This window comes from Prunus dulcis, chromosome 7 (assembly GCF_902201215.1).
Source record: "Prunus dulcis chromosome 7, ALMONDv2, whole genome shotgun sequence".
In the NCBI taxonomy this organism is placed as follows: Eukaryota; Viridiplantae; Streptophyta; class Magnoliopsida; order Rosales; family Rosaceae; genus Prunus; species Prunus dulcis.
In genome coordinates, this window is record NC_047656.1 from 134,340 (window position 1) to 152,558 (window position 18,219).

General features: G+C 39.1%; 3 protein-coding genes across 6 annotated transcripts in view; 2 read left to right on the forward strand and 1 right to left on the reverse strand.

The window, feature by feature from the left end:
• Positions 1-1,017: 1,017 nt before the first annotated feature.
• LOC117634719 (2Fe-2S ferredoxin-like) lies at positions 1,018-4,032 on the reverse strand. The gene is made up of 7 exons (XM_034368915.1): positions 3,788-4,032; positions 3,560-3,630; positions 2,506-2,621; positions 2,101-2,207; positions 1,675-1,724; positions 1,481-1,563; positions 1,018-1,405 (listed from the first exon to the last, which is right to left on the reverse strand). The coding sequence occupies exons 1-7, from the start codon at positions 3,843-3,845 to the stop codon at positions 1,291-1,293; spliced, it is 600 nt and encodes a 199-aa protein (XP_034224806.1). The 5' UTR covers positions 3,846-4,032; the 3' UTR covers positions 1,018-1,290.
• Positions 4,033-4,271: 239 nt separating this feature from the next.
• Positions 4,272-5,846, forward strand: LOC117634720 (syntaxin-related protein KNOLLE). The gene is made up of 2 exons (XM_034368916.1): positions 4,272-4,460; positions 4,618-5,846. The coding sequence occupies exon 2, from the start codon at positions 4,681-4,683 to the stop codon at positions 5,629-5,631; it is 951 nt and encodes a 316-aa protein (XP_034224807.1). The 5' UTR covers positions 4,272-4,460; positions 4,618-4,680; the 3' UTR covers positions 5,632-5,846.
• Positions 5,847-15,023: 9,177 nt separating this feature from the next.
• Positions 15,024-18,219, forward strand: part of LOC117634788 (aquaporin SIP1-2) — a 6,476-nt gene continuing 3,280 nt past the window's right edge. The window contains exons 1-4 of one of the 4 annotated variants that reach the window (XM_034369009.1): positions 15,024-15,410; positions 15,956-16,311; positions 16,503-16,897; positions 17,234-17,506. In XM_034369009.1, coding sequence (XP_034224900.1) covers positions 16,601-16,897; positions 17,234-17,506 — 570 coding nt within the window. In that variant the 5' untranslated portion in view covers positions 15,024-15,410; positions 15,956-16,311; positions 16,503-16,600. Of the gene's footprint in view, positions 15,411-15,955; positions 16,312-16,502; positions 16,898-17,233; positions 17,507-18,219 lie in introns of those variants that run through there. The other 3 variants (XR_004586836.1, XR_004586837.1, XM_034369008.1) reach the window with 3 other exon arrangements.

The following is an 18,219-nucleotide window of genomic DNA, read 5'->3' on the forward strand; positions in this document are numbered from 1 at the left end:
GAAGGTCGGAGTAGCTAACTGACCCGTCGGAATTTGTTGCACGATGAGTGACCAATTAGTATAGCTAGCCTACCGGTCAAAGAGAAAGAAGGGGAGATTTCTTAAGTGTTTTAGAACAAAAAAGATTTTCAAGCAAGGATTGGTCAATTCCAAATTTAGTTGAAAGTAGAGCCATAATAAGCAAACAAGCAACCCTTTTGTAGAACACTATCATAAGTGCATTTTTAGAAGCGCTTATATTGGAAGAAAGTTATATATATATATATATATATATATATATATAGTCCCGTTCTCTTGGACCTTTAGGATCTAAGAGACTTATGGTCACCCTAGATTTAATCCAAAGGTTAAGAAAAATTTACTTTAAAATATCTTTTTTCTTTTACCTTTTAAATTTCACTTAACAAAAAGGGAAAAAACTAAAAACCCAAAATCTGTTCTTCTTCCTCCCGCTGACCCCACGTTCTGCTTCCTCCCATTATTGCAGCAACAACAACTCCGACTCCGCGTAGCGAGCGAAAATCCAAAGCGACTTATTCCCTCGCACTTCAACAAGATCAGTTTCTTGTTCTTATTCAGTTTTTCACTCAATTTTCGGATTTGAAATCATGAACCCATATATGGGAATTTTAATTAAGTTTGTGTTATTTTTTATTTTGTGAACTATATAACTTTTTCTTTGTACGCATTTTCTGAACAGTGCAGGAGTGATGGCAACAATGGGTGGAAGCAGAACGTGAGGAAGAAGAACGGGGGGGGCAGCGGGAGGAAGAAGAACAGATTTTGGGTTTTTAGTTTTTAGTTTTTGCCTTCTAAGTGAAATTTAAAAGGTAAAAGAAAAAAGATATTTTAAAGTAAATTTTTCTTAACCTTGGATTAAATCTAAAGGTGGGTTACCACAAGTAGGGGTCCAAGATAACGAAATTGTATATACATATATATATTTGAAAGTGATTCATAAAGAGCACTTAGAAAGAGCTTTTGTGAACCAGAAGTACTTATTTTTTCTGCCAAAAGTTATCAAAAGCTAATTTGATGGTCAAAAAGCGGTTACAGGCCCCAAGTACAAAAACCGAATAAAAATAACTGACCCTAGATTATGGAGATCAAACTGTAAATTGTCAGAGAGAGTTGGAGAATAGGCTCCAAACCTATAATCAGTAATAGTAATAAATAAATAAATAATAGGACTCAAGTTGTGCTCATTGGTCCAATAAAATACAGGAGTTACAAAACTGGGATGTTAAACGTAGCATCCAATCAACTCTTCCAGAATCATTGTAGCATCTTCTAGTGTGGTTTAGGAACATAGCCATCAACAGCAAAGTTTCGGGTGGCAGCAGGAATAGCTAAACGAATTCCATCAAGTTCAGGTTTTGCAATCACTTGACAACCCAAGCGAGAACTACAATGTCACAAACATAAATTTCAGTATGAACCAAATGCAAGAAAAATTCCACATGAAAATTTGTTAACCTACGTTTCCGTAAGCCCAAAGGCCAAGTCCAACATATCATTTTCCTCATCAGTTGGCTCTTCTAATTTGTTGTAATAGTCCATATCCTGTAGGATGATTCTACAGTTAGCTCCATATCCTGCAGGATGTTTCTTCAACTCTATTTAAACCAAATTTAAGTTCAAAAAGCATATTTCTTTGTAACGTAAACAACATACCATCACAATCACATGACATGTTGAACAGGCAAGTGAACCTTCACACGCTCCTGACATGAGAGAAGCAACAGAGCATCAGATTCTGCAAATATGATTAAAGAACTATTTGACATAGTAGTGACTATCTCTCTTGTGGTTCCAAACAACTAAGTCTAATCCATTTTAAGGAATAAGTATGCAACAATACAGGTGAGAGGGAAGGGAGGTCACCCAATGTACAGTCCAAAGCAACCATTAAGCATTTGCCAATCTAATTGACAAAGGCCTGTGCTATCACAGTACAATCAGTATAAAGATGCATGAAAATGATGAAACTTTAAACAAGTGATTCCAGTAAAACAATTGTCCAGAGGACAATAGCAATTGATGGAACAGACTTGGGTTTAAGATCAAAAAGACTATATTAAATAAGCACCAGAACCTTGCCTTCAAGATCTATATCATTTTCATGGGCAGCTTCTAGCATAGACATTCCAGTAGGAACCTTAATATGTATTTCCTCTCCATCCTTATCAACAAATGTCACAGATATCCTGCAAATAAATCATCTGTGTGTGAAGAAACAACATAATAATCTTACCGCTGATCTCAACTCAAAGGAGAATTAGGGCCATGAGGTGCTCCTAATTGACATACAGAAAAACATTGCTAAAGCTAAACCATTTTGCAATTAATTTTGCACAAATAAATGCGGAAATATATGTTTAATATGTGCATTTGACTGCTTTCTCTCATTATTATTGTACTCCCCTGAATCTATCTCCTCACATTATTACTGATCCCAATTTTTAATGCATTAGCGTTAAACCATTTAAAACCAAAAGAACTTACTTTTCTTTCTGCTCAATCCCTTCATTTGAAGAATCGCTGGCACTAACAGTAGAAAAAAGATGATGCTTGTGAAATATGGCTCCCCGCGACAACTTAGTTTCAGACTGTTGATCAAACTGTTCATAAGATAAAGAAACCACAAATATAAGAACAAAAACATGAATGCACCTACGCAAGCTCATTCTACTAAAATACATCAACGTAAAACTACTCGACACTTCACATTAATCATCCTTCAACCCACGTATCACAATTCAAATATGATTTCAGTTCCCTTCTTCAGAAAATACCTAAAATAATATGAAGAATTTGAAAATGTCATATATGCCTTCATTTAGAATTTAAAATGGTCTTGGTAATTCTCAAATTGCTTGCCAAAATTATATCATTAAACCGACTTTGTTTTATTAAATTTATTTCCATTGTTCTTAAATGTTGACCTAAATTTAGCAACAGAATGAAACACGACTAATTCACTCATAATGATAAAGACCACCCTTTTACAAATAAAACTTATCTTGGAATGGATACAGTCCATTTAACTTCAAAATTTGCAAGGCACTCTACAGTGTCCTAGATCTAAAAGAGTATCTCATTCTATACCATATAACAAAGAATCATGCAACTACGTGACATTAAGAGGAAAAGAATGACGAGAGATAGTAGTTAATATCACTTGGGATTCTCAAATGTCAAATGTCAAATGTCAAATGTAAGAGAACAAGTAATGGTTTCTAATATAGCACCACCAAGAAATGAAAGAAGAAAGCATATATGGTTCAGGCTCTCCTTTCCTACCCTATAATTCTCAAAGGAGTAAACTTTGCCGACAACCACCCATTATTCGAAGACAGAAGTGGTCACTAAAAAAAACAACAAGAAGATCCAGTATAATTCAATTTGTGGCATTTCATTAAATGGTTTTGTTTAAATGTTCTTTTTCTTCAACCCTTCATGATGTACTGATTGATACCTAAAACTTAAGCATCCAGGATGAATACAAGAAACAAAAGGTTACACCAACTAGCAAATTCTATCAGAGGAGGAAACTGACCAGAGGTTGCAAGTATTGGTTGTAACAACTGCTCGTATTATATCCTGCTCTGCTTATGGATGTGGGTTTGCCTGCAGATTGCAAAAGATGGATGCAATTGGAACCAACCATATGAGAATGACAAGTAGAAGAAAAATACTTGAGAAAAAAATGGGATTTCTTTCAACAAGGTGAGCTTCCAACAGACAGACATTAGCTAAATAAACAATTGAAAATTTCAGTGCACACCTCCGGAGAGTTGTTTGAGTATCAAAACTCCGATTCTTGAAACTCTAGAAGCAAACATAATCAATTGTCGAACCTCTCCTCTTACTAAACCCTAAACTCCAACAGAAAAACTGCAAACACAAAAACAGCTCTCCTCTTATAATTCTTTTCTTGTTTTTCTCAAATGGCACAGAAGAAGAAAATGAAAAGAGAAGCAGTGGGCTCTAGAAACAGGCATAGCAATTGGGCAATTCGTCAAAATTAAAAATAGCTGGGCCTCAGAAGATTTTATGGGCCAAGAAAGATGTTAGTAGAGAATGGGCCTCAAAAGTGAAAGTGAAGTACCTACTTGGTTTATTTATGGTTAAGCGAAGCCCAAACCTCCTCTCACCTCTCCTCAGCTGACGGATTATATTTGAATTATAGCCGTTGGGATCTCAACGGCTACTTTGCTCTTTTCTTAAATTTTTGTTGCCAATCAACGGCTACTTTTCTAATACAGAGTTCTTTAAAACTTGAATATAGCCGTTTAGAAATTCCATTGTGATAAAGCTGGTCATCCGCTTAGCTCTTCGTTGCATTTCATTTGAAAGTGAAGAAAGAACCTGAGTGAGATATCTTGCAGCTGATTGATTTCTTGCCTAATTCTCGCTCATTCCCGCTTGCAGCTCCTCCCACTCTGTATTTGGCAAAGGTAGGCAAAAATTCTCTTCAAACTAATCCATTCCAACAATTTCCTTTATAATATAATCTAGTAGTAGCTAGTTAAATGAATTGAAAAGGCAATTTTTAAATCTGGGTATAATATAACCTAGTTTTGTTTAATTTGTACAAATCAATTAAAAATGCAGGATCTTTGGCTTCCAACAAACTTAAAAGGAAAGGAAAGGGAAAGCAAAGAAAAGGCAAGAAAGATGAACGACCTGATGACAAAATCCTTCACCAACTATGTGGATCTAAAGAAAGAGGCTATGAAAGATTTGGACCTTGAAGCTGGGCATAATAATGTGGAGATGTCATCTTCCACGACCCATATGCACACCGACCTTGGTCTGTTCTTGGAAGAGGCCGAGAAGGTGAAGCAGGAGATGGGTTCTGTCCGGGACATTCTGGGCCGTCTACAGCAAGCCAACGAAGAGAGCAAGTCTCTCCACAAGTCTGAGGCTTTGCAGTCCTTGCGCAGCAGAATTAATGCGGACATTATGACGGTGCTGAAGAAAACCAGGACTATCAGATCTCAGCTGGAGGACATGGACCGCGCCAACGCCGCCAACAGGAGGCTCTCCGCCTACAAAGAAGGCACCCCAATTTACAGGACCAGAATTGCCGTCACCAACGGACTGCGAAAGAAGCTCAAGGAGCTTATGATGGATTTCCAGGGCCTGAGGCAGAGGATGATGACCGAGTACAAGGAGACTGTGGGGAGACGCTACTTCACGGTGACTGGAGAGCACCCGGATGAGGAGGTTATCGAAAAGATCATCTCGAATGGAGATGGAAACGGCGGCGAGGAGTTTCTTGGGAAGGCCATACAAGAGCATGGGAGGGGAAAGGTGCTGGAAACTGTGGTGGAGATACAGGACAGGCACGACGCGGCGAAGGAGATTGAGAAGAGCCTGCTGGAGCTGCATCAGATATTCTTAGACATGGCTGTGATGGTGGAGGCTCAGGGAGAGCAGATGGATGATATTGAACACCATGTCATGAACGCTTCCCACTATGTGAAGGATGGAACCAAACATCTGAGGACTGCCAAGGGATACCAGAGGAGCAGCAGGAAGTGGATGTGTATTGGAGTCATAATCCTGCTCCTGCTCATTCTTGTCATTGTCATCCCCATTGCCACTAGCTTCGCTAATTCTTGAATTCAATTAGCAGTACTTTGTGTGTTGCTTCAATTGCTTGTGTTGAGGCCTTGGGGAGGATGTTAATGCTGTTTGTTTAGTCTCATCTGTGGACTTGTTCTTTCTTTTTCTTTTTCTTTTTGGTTGGGTCAAATTTCCATCTTTGAAGTTGGATATGTTGTTTTGGTTCATTCTTTTATTCATGGAAATATGATTACTGGGCATCTCTATTACTATTTTAGTATCACTTAAGCAGAGCTAGAAAACTAAATTAAGAAGACACAAGCGGCATCTCTATTACTATTTTGGTTGAGCAACAGCATTAAATGCGATTTAAACCGTGAGACTCATCATCATCAACTTGGTAAAACACAGCTAAACATGTGGATCAAAGTAAAATCAAAGTCCATCGTACCTGCAAAGAAAGAACAGGCACAAGGGTGAGACATCTCTTTACCAAACGTGCAATTTCAAGATTCAAGGAGTCTATAAATGGAAGCAGAACTTACGATCCAAAGGACAGCCAATCCCAAGAACAAACAACCAATTTGAACAATATTCAAATCCCCTCGACTCAAACACCTTGTCAAAATATCTCATAGCAGACCAAAGCCAAGACTTGAATCAAATCCTCTCATATTCTTTGAGTTCCCAGTTGACAACTTCTGATTGGAACTTCTCCCAAACATATAATTTGTTTAATTCTCAATTGACAACTCCTTGGAATTACATTGCTATTTTTTGTAACTTTAATGCTCTGCCAACCTTATTGCTTGGTATGATTTTATAAGTTGGTCACCAATTTCAGCATCTTTAAAATCAAATTTGTATATGTAACATCTTATATATACTGCATATATTGTTGACAAAATCTCATCGGACACATTGTACTATCTCAAGTAGATTACAGTGGTGTCCGAGAAAAGTTGTTTATGTCCAATATGGTTCCCCTAGGCCTTGTTAGACCTTTTATTGTTTTCATTTGAGTTTATTTAGGTATACTTGGACTTGTATTTGCTTTCTTGTAACTGCACCGTATTCATCAAACACTTTTTACCTTTAAACTTGTATTGTACTTCATGTCCGATATCTAGTTAAAATCTCCATTCCTTTTCAGTTTTATTCCATAGCAAGTGAAATATTGAAGTCCTCTTAGTTGAGGCTTAGAAAATAACCTATCCAAGCCAGATTCCCCATTTGGAGCACAGTGGTTTTGGTTAGAGGTTAAGATCAAATGAGCGCAATACATTCACTACAACATTTCACCACATTTCACCTTTTTCTACTAGGAGAGTAAAACATTAATAGTGACACACCTAACGCACTTGAGAAAGACCAGTATTTGAGCTCATTCTAGGGTCCAATCTTTCATTTCTTGACCAACAAGTAAACCATAGCAGCCAAAGTATAGCCTGTTAGAAACCTAGGGCATCGCAGTGTTCACCAAAAGCCCACAAATACTTTTGGCATGCACAAAGTTATAGTATTCTTCCCAAGTAGCCTATTCTTTGGAATGGTGATGTTTATCTGTGATAACAAGCAATGACAAAAATGGAACAATAGTTGGGCCAACCAATATGCGACATATCAGTGTTCATTAAACTTAATTAGGTTGCAGTACATGGAATGAATGTGAAGCTAAGGATTTGTGCTAATATGACACCAATCTCAAAGCTCGATCAGCCCTGACTTTTGAGTGACCCAGGGCTATAAATTAAAATGAGACCTTTTGTATGTAACCATAGTTTAACATGGAAATGATTTTTTAGCACGTATATATTTTTTTAAAACATAGTATAATTTCATTCAACTACATAAAATCATAAAACATAAAAATAAAATAAAAACATCATATTGTCGACAACAACAAAAACCATCAAACTAGAAAAACTAAAAAAATTTATTGAAGGAAGTTTTGGATTATTTGCATATTAGCTACTCCAAAGAAAATTAATAATTTTTAAAAATGAGGCCTTGTATTGTTAAAGATTTGAAATCATTTTTATTTGGACTCTTATATTTTTGAATTATTAAAAAAATAACTTTTTATATGGGCCTAAATAATTATATATAATATATATTAAACTTTTTTGGGGCCTCTTGGTCCAGGGCCGTAGGCCGACTCCTTTGGGGCCCATACCCGACCATGATCTCAAATACACAGAATAACCAAGTAAACAAAATCACCAACAATAAATTGTCCTTTAGTTCTACGTTTGTCTAAGTAGCTGTCATATTAGGGTTTTTAATTGTAGAGGTCCCTGAATTTTACTACGAGTTGTAATTAGGTCCAGGAACTTTTTTCGAGGACCATCCTAGACCTAGCCAGAGGCTGCCAGGATGGTACCTCATGATTCTTGCTTTCCGCTGCAATTTCTGCAAATTCCGATCTCGTTCTTCCATGGCTGAATTTAATAAGGTATACCATTTGTGATTTTATGCTTCTTTTTCTCTATTATATGTTTCATGTTTTTGATTGGAACAAAGCCACTGGTGTGGCTTCCTGGAATTATCATAAAGCTCTAATGGCTATTTGAATTTGAGAGGATGGGTAAAGAGATTGAGGTGAAGGTGGTTGTGGTTGCTAGGGGTTGGGTAAAGGGAGAGAAAGAGGAGGATTAAAAAAATTAGCCTTTCCTTACTTTCGGTTGTCACAACTCTATGCTCAATGCTCTTGTACTTTCCATCACTCCATATCTGTCAAAGCAAAAACAAGTATGAAGCTCAAAGAAAAAAATAATATTATTCTTCTCTTTTATAGTTCAATTAGGATCACTTTGCATTTGGTTTCACCCACTACTGAAAGAGTGTTGATCGCCAATTATCATTGTGAAGCTTTAATGAGATGCACACATTGAAATTTTTTTCTTGCTCCGTCCCTGGTGGAGAAGGGTCTAAAGATGGAGGTGGGGTAATTGGGGTGGATGATGGATGAAGAAGTTGGAGTTGGGGTGGATGATAGATGACAAACTCAAAATGACACTTTTAAACCTTTATTTTGACGGACAAATTGACAGAGTTGGACGGTAGGACCCAATTGGAACTATTTGTGGAGTTAATAGATGTAACTGCCTCAAAAAAAAAGTTCAAGGACCCAATTGCAACTTGAGGCAAAATTCAGGGACGTCTACAATTAAAAACCCGTCATATTATTTCCGCCTATTCCTAAGAATCCTAATATTAGTTTTGTGTGTGTGTGTGTGTGAGAGAGAGAGAGAGAGAGAGAGAGAGAGAGAGACTTGGCGAATGTCGGGCACAAAAGACCTTTTTACCCTTCCAATTACAAACTAAAATTTAAAATTTGCCTGGACTCTTACCAAAAATTCGGCAGAGTCTCCCCTGTAATTGTTCAAAACCCAAAATTTCCACCAGTCAAACGAGCAAATAAATTTACATCCAACTGCCAGAATAAGTAAACAAGGTATCCAACAGTTCTGGTCTCCAACTATAGCCAGATATCAGAGCAGTTACTAAAATATACAAAGAAATTAAGCGTTTTACAACAAAATTCTACATTACATAGGGGTGCGGGAGCTAGGAGAAGGCCTGGTGGTGGATTCCTGTGCACGTCTACTGCTTGGGGGCGCAAAACATTTGAAAGTGTGAGTGGACAAAAATAGAGTTCTCGAAAACAATATATGAACATAATAACCCCCACTAAAAAAAAAATTATGTAAAGCTGAATATGTAAACTGTATTTGAATTATGCTAAATTCAAAGCATTCACCGATTATATACATATATACAATCACATTTAAAATCAATAAAACTTGCATGAAAGCACTGAATTTACTTTAAAACTACCACCTAAGTGTACCCCTGTAATTCCGTCAATTCCTTTGGCAAGTCTTGGCGACACACAGTCTATCCGAGCCGCAAACTGGCAGGATTCAGGGGACCGCAGTCGGCCTGATCCGCTGGCAGGTCTCGGTGACACAAAGTCAACCCGAGCAGTAACTGGCAGGATTCAGGGAACCGTAGTCAGTCTGATCCGCAATCCTGGCAGGTTTCGGTGACACCAAGTCAATCCAAGCCGCAAATCCTGGCACTCACGGTCCGGGCGTCCCCAAAACTCGTGAGGCAAATGTCAAGTGCATTGACAAAACTGATGGTAAACTGGATGTCTGTAGACATCGGCATAACTGAAGGCAACAGCTGTAGCTGGGTACTCACGGTGGTTTAAAATAAAATATTTTGAAAAGTCCGATAAATAATTGTATTTTGGCAAATCTAAAACTATGCTGCTATTTTATCTGATATAGATTTCAAACTCTGCTTTCTATAACTCTTTAGCATATTCAACTAAGCAGCACAAAATAAAGATATTTCGCTTCACAAATCATGCTAGGGAAAATCACAATCAATAAAACTTATTCAAGATCAATACTGAAACTCATTTATATAAACTTATTGATATAAAATCATTTATGAAAGAAAGTCCACTCACTTCTGGTCCGACCTAGCTGGACCTCTTGAAGGTCCCTCCTGCGGGTCTGTCTGTCCCCGAGTGCCTGATTAAACCATGAATATTTAATTAATAAAACTGCTCAATAAAAGTATTAATTTAAAACCCTGACCCCCAGCTCCTAGAAATACGTGCACTAACTCTAAAGTCAATTCTATGCCCACTTAAGCATTTCAGACGAGTAAGACTGTCTTAAAAGACCTGAGGCTTCACTAAGCGATAAACTGCCATACGGGTCGATACGGAATCCCGTGGGGTCCACGACCTCCAATTGTCAATCTGGGTTTCTTTAAAGGTTCCTCACATAGAAATACCCATATCCTGCTAGTCTTGTCCGAATTGGACGGTCTGATTGACCACACTCGTGTAATCGCATAATTTCCAAAACCTATCCCCAGGGTTCGCGATTTCGGAGTATCCGGGACTCCGATTCACAATCCGTTGAATTCTACACGATCCTGAAATTATGTAGAATAACATGTCTGAAATTGAGTGCGATCCAACGGCTCAACAGTATTGAACCCGGGAATCGCACAATATGGAAAATCCGTTCGAGGCTCAAACGGTATACAAATTGAGATCCACGAATTCCTACACGCTCGTGACAACATGAGGATCGCAACAATACACAGTGTCACTGCACTACCCTCTCCCACGTGCCGCCACATGCGCGGGCAGCGGTGGGTGTCCAAAGCGATAACACCTCACCGGAAAAACTCAAAACCACGGCTCCAAACTCCTATCCTAGGTATAACACCACATTTGGAACCACTTTTGTTCTTGGACCTACCCTAAAAACTGGCCGAAAATGGCCGATCACGGAGGCCGAAACTCGACCGAATTTCAAATCGAAAACTGGGCGATCTACGGTTAAAATTGATGCAAACCTATCCAACCATCAGCTAGAGCATGAAAAATAGGTAGAAATCCATACCTTACTCGATAAAATTGGAGGAGAATTGAAGGAGAACGAAGGGTTTGAAGTTTAGACAAAACCGGACGGTTTTTCGTCCGATTCCGGCGACTAGCGAACGGCGAGTGGCGGGGTAGGGTCGGGACGTGACGGCGAGGTCGAGCCGGTCAGGTTGGTACCGGCGCCGTGGCTTGGGGTGGCCGGTGGCGGCGGCTCGATCGATCTGCAGGGGAAGGGCCGCGCGCTGAAGGGAGGAGAGGGAGAGGAGAAAGAAACTGAGGGAGAAGAGAGAGAGAGAAGAGATAAAAATCTGATTTTTGTCTAAATTGCTGTTTTGCCCTTCACGGTATTTTGACCGTATTTTCTTCGTTACAGCTCCGATTCAAGTCCACTCCATGTCTACGGACTCGTTTCGTTGCTCTCTACGCAACGGTGTAAGTGGAATTATCAAATTCTTTTTTGGTCAAAAAGTCAACTTTTTCCCAATAAAATATGTTGAGGGCAAAATCGTCTTTCTTCAAAATAAATTAATAAATAAATAAGAATTTTTCTTTTGGGTTATGAGAGAGAGAGAGAGAGAGAGAGAGAGAGAGAGAGATCCTAAATGTTGTCTAGTTTTTGGCATATTTATGCAGATCTACTCTTTTTTTGGCAGATATGTTGTATTGTAATATCCCAAACTAAAAATTCATAATTTAGGAATATTTAATTTTGCGAAAAGATAATTTTGCCATCGTAATATTGTATTAAGAAAAATGTGACTTTTTGATCGAGAAGGAATTTGACAATTCCGCTTGCGTCATTGCGTAGAGCACGGCGAAATGAGTTCATAGACATGTAGTGGGCCCGAATTGGAATTGTAACGAAAGAGTTATGGTCAAAAGAGTCTTAGTGACATAACCGTAAATATTGCGAAGTAGGATCTATAAAAACCGATCAGCCCTCTCTCTCTCTTCGCGCTCACAGACTGGCCCCTGCCTTCCAGAGCTTACTGGCGCCGCCACAGGGCACCACCGGCCACTGGACCGGTGGCGATGGAACCACCGTCAAGTCCCCTTACTTTCCCGACCATTCCCCGTCGACGGCACGGCTTGTGCTGGCCGGAAAATACAGAAAACCGACGGGAACTCGCCGAAACTTCAACGCCGCCGATCTCCCTCCTCCGGCCACCATTTCCGTCGACCCAGGTATGGATCTTGAACCTCTCGAGCTGTTCTAGCTGCCTGTTGGGTCAAATTAGATCGATTCGTAGTGTAGCCATCGGATTTTTGAGATTGAAGTTTCAGCCGATTTTCGGCCACTTTCAGCCACTTTTTGGGGTAGGTGCAAGAACAAAAGTGGCTCCAAATATGGTGTTTTACCTAGGGTAGGAGTTTGGAGCCGTGGTTTGAAGTTTTTCCGGCGAGCCGAAATCACTTTAGACACCCATCGCTGCCGGCGCGTGCTGGGGCGCGTGGGTGAGGGTGGTGTAGTGTCACTGTGTCTTGTTGCGATCCTTATGTTGTCACAAGTGCGTAGGATTTTGCGGATCTCAATTTGGATTCCGTTTGAGCCCCGAACCGATTTTTCATATTGTGCGATTTCCGGATTCAATATTACCGAACCGTTGGATTGTGCTCAATTTGGGATATGTTATTCCAGATAATTTCAAAATCGTGTAGGAGTCGACGGATCGTGAATCGAAGTCCAGGATACTCCGAAATCGCGAACCCTGGGGCTAGGGTTTGGAAATTTTATGATTTCACGATCGTGGTCAACCCGATCGTCAGTTTTAGACCAAACTTGCAAGACATGGTTCCTTAAACGTGAGGAACTTAAAGGAACTCTCAGATTGGTCATTGGAGGTCGTGGACCCCACGGGGTTCCGTCTCGACCAAGGTGAAAGTTTATCGCTTAATAAAGTCTTGAGTCTTTTCGGCCGATTGTAAATATCTGAAATACCTAAGTGGGCAGGAAAATGACTTTAAAGTTAGTGCACGCATTTCTAGAAGTCGGGGGTCAGGATTTTACTTAAAAAGTTATACCGAGCAGTTTTATTAATTGAATATTCATGATGGTTTACCCAGGCACCGGGACCAGGCAGACCCGCAGGAGAGACCTTCAGGAGGTCTAGCGAGCCCGGACCAGGAGTGAGTGGACCTTTTTCCATAAATGATTTTATATAAATGAGTTTATATAAATGATTTTATACTGGTTTTATTTAAATGAGTTTTTATAATTGAGTTTATATGGATAAATTTCATTACTTGATCTTGAATGAGTTTTATTGGAGGTTTTCCAAACATGAATTGTGCCGTAAAATATCTTTATTTATATACTGCTTAGTTGAACATGCTAAAGTTATATAGACAGCAGACTTTGAGATTTATGATACAGAAATAGCAGCCTATCTCAGATTTCTCAAACTACAGTTAATTATCAGACTTTTCTAAAAAAAATAGTTTATGTTAAACCACCATGTACCCAGTTATGGTGATTACCCTCAGTTGGACCGATGTCTACGGACATCCAGTCTATTTACAGTTCTGTCAGTGCACTTGACATTGCCTCACGAGTTTCTGGGACGCTCGGACCGTGAGTGCCAGGATTTGCGGCTCGGCAGACTTGGTGTCCCGAGACCTGCCAGGATTTGCGGCTCGGCTGACTTTGTGTCCCCGAGACCTGCCAGGATTGCGGATCAGGCTGACTACGGTCCCCTGAATCCTGCCAGAGCGGCTCGAGTTGACTTTGTGTCATCGAGACCTGCCAGCGGATCAGGCTGACTATAGTCCCCTGTATCCTGCCAGTTTGCGGCTCGGATAGACTGTGTGTCGCCGAGACCTGCCAGGGGAATTGACGGAATTACAGGGGTACATCCGAGTGGTAGTTTTGATTGATTGCAGTGATTTGATTCAAGTTTTGAGTACATTGCTTATATGCAGGTTTGATTTCAGTGCTTTTATGCGAATTTGGTTTTCAATGCTTTCGTGCAAGTTTTATTGCTCTTGAAAGCGATTACATATGTTTCTATAAATATGTAACTGCGCTGATTTTAATATGTTTCAAAGATAGTTTAAATATTCAGTTTTACGCAACTGTATTTGATTTCATTGCTTTTATGCGAGCATTATTGAGTTCGAATATGATTTACATATAATGCCTTGAGTTTAGTATGCTTTAAATGCAGAATACGTATTTAGATTTATTTCACTATTCTTACAATAGGGGGTTAGTATATTCTTAGATATTTTATGAACCTTTATTTTTGGTCCACTCACACTTTCAACTGTTTTGCTCCCCCAGGCTGTAACATGCACAAGACATCCACCACCGGGCCATCTTGACTTCCGCGCCTTCTGGTTCAAAAGTGTTGGTATGTAAAACAATTAAGTGATCCGTAAACTATCAAAATTGCTCTGATATATTGCCCTTGAGCGAGATTGGGACTATTGGAATGTTTATTGAAGTGCTGGCTGTTGGTTGTTTGGACAATTATATTCGTTTTGACAGGTGTAAGTTTTGGGATTGAACGAAATATAGGGGAGATTTTGCCGAAATTTCGGTAGGAGTCAAGGTTAAAATTGCAAGCAGAAGGGCAAATAGGTCATTTGTGCCTGACATTTGCCAAGTGTCGGACACGCACAGAATTCGACCCGAATTCCAGTGCATATTTGGGATGGCTTTGATTGTGCCTCATCTTGTGGGCCTGCTCTTTGAGGTGTTATTGTTTGGTCATGGGAGATATATTGTTCATTAGTTTGTTGAGGGTGTGGGAGCAAATATTCCAATCACAAGGTGCCTTGTGGATAAGAAGAATATCTCCTAGGTCAATTAATTGAACTCATTTATTTGGCCAATTAATTGATACTAAAAATAGGGATATTATCTTAAATATGAGATATTATCTTTATTTGGGAATATAATCACCAATTAAAATATAATATCACCAATTTAGGATATTATCTTATTTTGGAGATATTATCATCAATTAGTGATTTGTTCCCAATAAAATCTCTAATTGACACAATCTCCCCGAAACACATAGCCACATTCAACACATGAGGTAATTCCAAAACCAAGCAAATATCCCCGAAACCTCTCTCTCTTTCTCTCTCTCTAGCCAATGGCCCCCCTAGCTGCCAGCCTCTCCAATTTTCGTCTCTCCCACACGGCCAAGTGCCGCCACACATGGTTCCAGCCACCCGGCTCTCCCCGTGAGAGAAAAACTCCGTACCTTTTTTAGCTATTGTTTTTTAAAGATTCAATCAAACTAACTTAGACGTCGGAAGGCCTTTGGCTAACACCCAATGGATGTGGTCTTTAAATCTTATTTGTTTCGTAAGAACCGAGAAAGAGAGAGAAGGAATCTCAAAAGGTGAAGGATCTACACACGAATATTCTCTTGTGAGAAATTTGCACAAACAGAGCCCATTGAGTGACTAGGTGGTGCTCTCTACGTTATGTCCTAAAGGAAGATTAACGACATTTGTTTTTCTTTTTTGTCAGCGTTATTTAAGTTCTTTAGTTTTGATCGTGTTTGTTCAAAAAGTTTAGAAACTCTATTTAGCTGTATATGTTATTTTTCTCTCATAATTTTACAAACTTTGTTGAGTTTGCTGAGTTTTTCTCTACATATCTTTTCAGCTCTTCGACTGGAGAAAGTTTACCTATGTCTGCTGCTAATGAGATGACTCCCTTTACAATAATTGTTTTTTTTTTTGTACTTTTCATTGATCTAATAAATTTTTGTCACCATTTATAAATAAATAAAAAAGTAGTAGCCAAATTGTTTATTTGATTTTATCATTAATTAATTTAGAAAAAGTGGTTTATTATTATTTTTGTTTATGTGGAATCCACATAAGCCAAAAAGCATAAATTGGGCTTACATCTGCCAGGGGTTTTAAGAAGTCCTTTTTTTTAGCAGTGGTTTTTAGAAGTTGGTCTAGTAATATAAAATGACTCAAAACTTGGTTCCCTGTTTGTAGTTGTTTCTGTTTGTGGGGCTTTGTCTTCCTTGCTCATAAAAAAGAAGAAGAGCTTTTACGAATGAAAAGGTCCAGCAACAGCGAAGGATAGAAAGTAATACATGGGCCCAACCCAACTGCCCCAATCCTAGTAGTGAAGTGAGAAAGTACATTTCCAACAACTGAGTATGAGAGAGAGAGAGAGAGAGAGAGAGAGAGGCGTTGGTGAGGTGAGGTGAATAACAGCGTGCAGGATTTGAAAACATCTTCTTCTGCCTGATAATTCTATAACCGTCTACTAGTCTCATTACATCAGTCTGGCTGGGATCTCCATCGTCTCCTCTCCTCCAAACCAGTTTGTTTAATCATTTCATTAGGTCAGTTACATTTCCATTACATATGAATCATCGCGCTTTAGTTTCTCACTCAATTATTTTGTCAATTTTCTTTTTGAATATTATTTTATTATTATAAACTCCAACAAGGCTGCTTGCTTTTATCTTGAATCTTGGATATCCTTGAATCTTGAATGAATGTTGATTGTGTCTTCCTTTCTGCCTTTGACCAGATAGATAGACAAAGCAAAGACATCCGCTCTGCTCATATTTTTATTTGGAAAGACAACAACGAAGAAGAAAAGAGATCAGATATCATATATCAGAAGAGATGGGTGCGATTAAGGCAGCTGTTGGAGACACTGTGCTCACCTTCTTGTGGATTTCCTGCGCATCGATGCTTGGACTAGCCACCAGCTTCATCGCAAATGCGGTTGGGGTTCAGGACCTTCCATGGCTGCCTCTTTTCATCACCACCGCCCTTGTATTCGTCCTTGTATTTGTCTTCACCTTCCTCGGAGACGCCTTGGGTGGGGCCAGCTTCAACCCCACTGGCACTGCCTCCTTTTACGCCGCCGGCCTTGGCGCCGACACCCTCCTCTCCATGGCCCTCCGCTTCCCTGCTCAGGTCACCTCACCCTAAACTCGAAGCCTTCCTTACTAATTAATCACTCACTCTCTCTCTCTCTCTCTCTACTCAGTTTTGTTCAATTCTTATTGCCCATATCAAAACTATGCAATGCATCATTTAAGAATCTGCTGACTGCTCTGCTGTTGCAATTTAACTAACAGAATCTGCTTTGCTCATTATTGCAAAAAAGAAACTCACTTTATACCTCGCTCTCAACCTATGGATGTATAGAAAAGAACCCAAAATGATTCTAGGCTGCTTAATATAAATAAATAAAAATCCTAATTAATGATAAAAATTACATATAAAATACATCTCTCTTTTCTTCCACAGGCTTTCGGTGCTGTGGGTGGAGTACTAGCCATTAACGAGGTCATGCCACATCAGTACAAGCACATGCTTGGAGGGCCTTCATTAAAAGTTGACGTGCATACTGGAGCTATCGCTGAGGGGGTATTGACTTTCGTAATCTCCTTTCTTGTCCTTATTATCATACTCAAGGGTCCTCGTAGCCCAGTTTTGAAGATGTTGCTACTTTCTGTGGTCACTGTCACATTGGTTGTTTCCGGTTCTGTCTATACCGGCCCTTCAATGAATCCAGCCAATGTAAGTAAACCATGCTTTTTTTTTTTTCATTAATCATAGTTATAATGTCATTCTTTCTCTTCTGCCTATGCCATATCGATTCCTTGCAGTAGTAGGAAATATATTAAATTTAATACGGAATCACTATAAAAATCCTACAATAATGGTTATACTTTCCCTGTGCTATGTGTACTGCTTTTTTGATAACTCATCTTTAAGATGTATGTTTTAGTATTGGAACTCATGTTTAAGAAATTTATTGTTTCCCCTTGATCCATTACGAGGATGGGATATTTTCTATTGTAGACTGTAGTAAATGAGATACGCTATATCAGATTGATGGTGCTTATCATAATACTAAGTGTGTTTGGTTACTATCATTGAACCCCTTGAGATATCTTTCTTTATTCTTTGACATTGCTATTATGCTCTTCGGCTTTTGTTTGTACGGTAGTTGTCAATATATGATTTATGGGACACATGGACAAAATGGATATGGCATCTTCCTGTCTGTCAAGCAGAGTAATAAACACAATTATGCTAAAAAATTTAAAAGCTACAGGAGAAGAGAAAAAGGAGAAACGTATATCCTCTTTAGCTTCTATTTCAGTGTACTTTCTATCTTCCTTATAAATGCCTTAGTGTCTCCTTGCACCGTCACCTTTATTTTCCCCACATTTTTTGGCGTTCACCCTCTCGAAAAATAAGTCTCCAGCCACTACTCTTTGTATGCT

Excerpts from the sequence above, each read along its gene's own strand:
- LOC117634719 (XM_034368915.1), bottom strand. The coding sequence starts at position 3,845 with ATGTTTGCTTCTAGAGTTTCAAGAATCGGAGTTTTGATACTCAAACAA. Across the intron at positions 2,208-2,505 it reads GGGATTGAGCAGAAAGAAAA|GATATCTGTGACATTTGTTG; the intron begins GTAAGTTCTTTT and ends ATTTATTTGCAG. Across the intron at positions 1,725-2,100 it reads AAATGATATAGATCTTGAAG|GAGCGTGTGAAGGTTCACTT; the intron begins GCAAGGTTCTGG and ends CTCTCATGTCAG.
- LOC117634720 (XM_034368916.1), top strand. The coding sequence starts at position 4,681 with ATGAACGACCTGATGACAAAATCCTTCACCAACTATGTGGATCTAAAG.